This window comes from Mizuhopecten yessoensis, unplaced genomic scaffold (assembly GCF_002113885.1).
Source record: "Mizuhopecten yessoensis strain PY_sf001 unplaced genomic scaffold, ASM211388v2 scaffold855, whole genome shotgun sequence".
Taxonomy (NCBI): domain Eukaryota; kingdom Metazoa; phylum Mollusca; class Bivalvia; order Pectinida; family Pectinidae; genus Mizuhopecten; species Mizuhopecten yessoensis.
Window position 1 is genome coordinate 139065 of NW_018403755.1, and position 4731 is coordinate 143795.

The following is a 4731-nucleotide window of genomic DNA, read 5'->3' on the forward strand; positions in this document are numbered from 1 at the left end:
ACCACATGTACTTGATAATGCTGGTTTATGGTTAAACATTTCAAATCTACCTTTCAGGAAACTAGGCATTAGCGTTGTCAATTTAGGAATATCTTAATTCTGAAACACATTTTTCGTGTATTTCATTACCTTTAAAAGTTTCAAATGTCGTTTCTTATTTTGCTAAATCAAGAATGCAATAATCTCATTGTAAACAGGTTTTGTTGTGCTCGTTACACTAACTGTATTTTGGGTTTGTTGTGCTTGTTACAGTAATTGTATACTGGGTTTGTTGTGCTTATTACAGTAATTGTATACTGGGGTTGTTGTGCTCGTTACAGTAATTGTATTTTGGGCTGGTTGTGCTTGTTACAGTAATTGTATGCTGGGGTTGTTGTGCTTGTTACAGTAATTGTATGCTGGGGTTGTTGTGCTTGTTACAGTAATTGTATACTGGGGTTGTTGTGCTTGTTACAGTAATTGTATACTAGGTTTGTTGTGCTTGTTACAGTAATTCTGTACTGGGGTAGTTGTGCTAGTTACAGTAATTGTATTTTGGGTTTATTGTGCTTGTTACAGTAATTGTATACTAGTTTGTTATGCTTGTTACAGTACTTGTATACTGGGGTTGTTGTGCTTGTTACAGTAATTGTGTACTGGGTTTGTTATGCTTGTTACAGTAATTGTATACTGGGTTTGTTATGCTTGTTACAGTAATTGTATACTGGGTTCGTTGTGCTTGTTACAGTAATTGTATACTAGTTTGTTGTGCTTGTTACAGTAATTGTATTTTGGGTTTGTTGTGCTTGGTACAGTAATTGTATACTGGGTTTGTTGTGCTTGTTACAGTAATTGTATACTGTGTTCGTTGTGCTTGTTACAGTAATTGTATACGGGGGTTGTTGTGCTTGTTACAGTAATTGTATACTGGGTTCGTTGTGCTTGTTACAGTAATTGTATACTAGTTTGTTGTGCTTGTTACAGTAATTGTGTACTGGGTGTGTTGTGCTTGTTACAGTAATTGTATACTGGGGTTTTTGTGCTTGTTACAGTAATTGTGTACTGGGGTTGTTGTGCTTGTTACAGTAATTGTATACTGGGTGTGTTGTGCTTGTTACAGTGATTGTATACTGGGGTTGTTGTGCTTGTTACAGTAATTGTATTCTGGGTTCGTTGTGCTTGTTACAGTAATTGTATACTAGTTTGTTGTGCTTGTTACAGTAATTGTGTACTGGGTGTGTTGTGCTTGTTACAGTAATTGTATACTGGGGTGGTTGTGCTTGTTACAGTAATTGTGTACTGGGGTTGTTGTGCTTGTTACAGTACTTTTATACTGGGTTCGTTGTGCTTGTTACAGTAATTGTATACGGGGGTTGTTGTGCTTGTTACAGTAATTGTATACTAGTTTGTTGTGCTTGTTACAGTAATTGTATTTTGGGCTTGTTGTGCTTGTTACAGTAATTGTATACTGGGTGTGTTGTGCTTGTTACAGTGATTGTATACTGGGGTTGTTGTGCTTGTTACAGTAATTGTGTACTGGGGTTGTTGTGCTTGTTACAGTAATTGTGTACTGGGGTTGTTGTGCTTGTTACAGTAATTGTATACTGGGTTCGTTGTGCTTGTTACAGTAATTGTATTTTAGTTTGTTGTGCTTGTTACAGTAATTGTATACTGGGTTTGTTGTGCTTGTTACAATAATTGTGTACTGGGTGTGTTGTGCTTGTTACAGTAATTGTATACTGGGGTTGTTGTGCTTGCTACAGTAATTGTATACTGGGTTTGTTGTGCTTGTTACAGTAATTGTGTACTGGGGTTGTTGTGCTTGTTACAGTAATTGTATACTGGGTTCGTTGTGCTTGTTACAGTAATTGTATACTAGTTTGTTGTGCTTGTTACAGTAATTGTGTACTGGGGTTGTTGTGCTTGTTACAGTAATTGTATACTGGGGTTGTTGTGCTTGTTACAGTAATTGTATACTGGGTTTGTTGTGCTTTATTCCAGTAATTGTGTGCACTGGAGACGTCTGTACCAACATATATAACGGAACTGTAGAAGGAATGTACCTAGAAGGATATACGTACAAGAGCATGTCCAATTTCGGATTCCAACAATGTTTGGCGGAGTGCCTGAAACGGCATGAATGTAGGAGTGTCAACTTCGAAAAGGACCAAATGTATTGTCTGCTTAATACGGAAACAGTTGAAAATACAAGTATGCTAACAAGCCACAGAGGGAGTGTATTCAAGGATATGAATATAACAACTAACATACAGGTATACTATAACAAATGTTAATCGGATAGAGACATGCATATTAATGATTGTCTTCGATGTTTGTAGGATGTTAATAATATAATAATAATACATAACATTTCATATAGCGCCCTGTCTAGCTAACATAAGCCAATCTAAAGCGCTTGACAGTACATAAGTATACAATTAATACAATTAGCATATACATTAACTACTGGTCCTATGCCACCTGACTAATTTCTTCCTTTGTTGGTATGCATGTGCGTATGCTGGAGATGTATTGTATTCTGTTAAGAAATTCAAAGCCATGGCATATCGGTTTAGAGCTCGATTGCAATTGTCTTTTTATCGTTTGAAAATATTTGATAAATTATTTTATTTTTTTAAAGAAAACGTATTCTACAAGTGCGACATTTTATTTTGTAATGTTTTAAATACATAATGCATGTCAGATTTTCCGGTTGACTCAGATAAGTTTGCATTCTCTGCTGATTTTTAATATTCGATGGCTGTCAGGGCAAATGAGCCAAATGGTTGCAAAAGTCATCGAATGAAGAAGTTTGTTCCTTTTATAAATGTTTTAGACTGGATCGATCCATGAAGCTTACACAAGATATACAAATAATGTAAAACGAAAATATCGATTTGTTTTTGAGAGAGTGTAATAATACATTAACGTGTTCCTGATTGTGGTAACTTGCATGTCCCCAAAAAGGGCAGAAAGCAAATTATACATGGCATCCGTGTCGCTTTCCTTAACACGAGGCTCAGTTTCTCTTAAAGGATGCATGTTCTGTGGTTAATAATGACGGATATTTGACCCTTTGATTGTAACCACATATTTTGTTTTTAAATGTTTGTTTTTTTATTCAGGCCAATGGGTGTCAGAAGGAGACATGTCCCTTTTTTAACACGTGTGTGCTACTGAGCAGTGGAAATACCGTTTGTCTAGGTTAGTTATCCTTTTTATATGAAATTGATAAAACTCAACATTTTTTTTCAATTTTAAGATTATATTTGTTCTTTACAAGACAGGACAACACTCAGTCACCCTAGACACTCACCTTATATGAATGATGCACTGAGCATATGACTGAATGCAGCTTTTTATTTTACAGCTATAACGACGAATGTGTCAAACGTTTTGATAAAATAACATGATCAGTATGACATAATCACTTGTACCCCTGAACACATATAGTTCCGCTGATAACATAAATAATTTGATTCTGGTACATATAAATTGTTAACCAATCTAACGATTTACGACTTTTGGAAATGCAGTATAACATGCATGCACTGCATATTGTTTATTTATTATTGATGATGTTATATGCTTGACAAAAATGTTGCAACAAAAACGAAATTAATTGACGTATCGGGATATATGGAACAAATATTTATGTTATTGAGCTTGAATTTGTTTAAATTAGAGCCTGCATCAGCAATAACTACAGAATCGCCAACATCAGCTACTACAGAATCATCAACAACTACACCTGAATTGCCAACAACTACAACAACATCCAGTACAGAATCGCCAACTACAACTACAGAATCTCCGACAACTACAACACAATCGCCACCAGCAACTACTTCAGAACCGCCAACAACTACAACAACTTCTACAGAATCGCAAACAAATACTACAGAAACGCCAACTACAACAACTACAACAGAATCGCCGACAACTACAACAACTACTACAGAATCGCCGACAACACCAACTACTACAGATTCGCCAACTACAACAACTACTACAGAATCGCCAACTACAACAACTAATACTACAGATTCGCCAACAACCACTACAGAATTGTCGACAACTACAACAACTACTACAGAATCGCCGACAACTACAACAGAATTGTCGACAACACCAACTACTACAGAATCGCCGACAACTACTACAGAATTGTCGACAACTACAACAACTACTACAGAATTGCCGACAACTACAACACTTACTACAGAATCGCCGCCAACTACAACAACTACAACAGAATCGCCAACAACACCAACTTCTACAGAATCGCCGACAACTACTACAGAATTGCCGACAACTACAACAACTACTACAGAATCACCGACAATAACAACAAACTCGCAAACAACACCAACTACTACATAATTGCCGACAACTACATCACTTACTACAGAATCGCAGCCAACTACAACAACTAATACTACAGATTCGCCAACTACAACAACTACTACAGAATTGCCGACAACTACAACAACTACTACAGAATCGCCGACAACAACTACTACAGAATTGCTAGCAACAACAACAACAGGTAACCCGTGAATCATTACGAATCAATAACACTTAAATAATCCCATGATCATATTTCATGTACATACATATTTTTTGATTGTTCGTTATAGATTATTTACCAATCCCGTGATTCAATAACGAGATTTTTGAAATCAGTTTCTTCTAATACAATACTCGGCTTCTTTTTTGCGTACTATTGTTTATTCATATTTTTCATTTTTT

General features: G+C 36.0%; 1 protein-coding gene across 1 annotated transcript; it reads left to right on the top strand.

Annotated features, from left to right (window-relative positions):
* The first annotated feature begins 3618 nt into the window (after positions 1–3618).
* On the top strand, positions 3619–4362 carry LOC110453271 (cell wall protein DAN4-like). The gene has a single exon (XM_021502159.1). The coding sequence runs from the start codon at positions 3619–3621 to the stop codon at positions 4360–4362; it is 744 nt and encodes a 247-aa protein (XP_021357834.1).
* Positions 4363–4731: the final 369 nt, after the last annotated feature.

Bases quoted from the DNA above. Each gene is read 5' to 3' on its own strand.
- LOC110453271 (XM_021502159.1), top strand. From the start codon at position 3,619: ATGGAACAAATATTTATGTTATTGAGCTTGAATTTGTTTAAATTAGAG.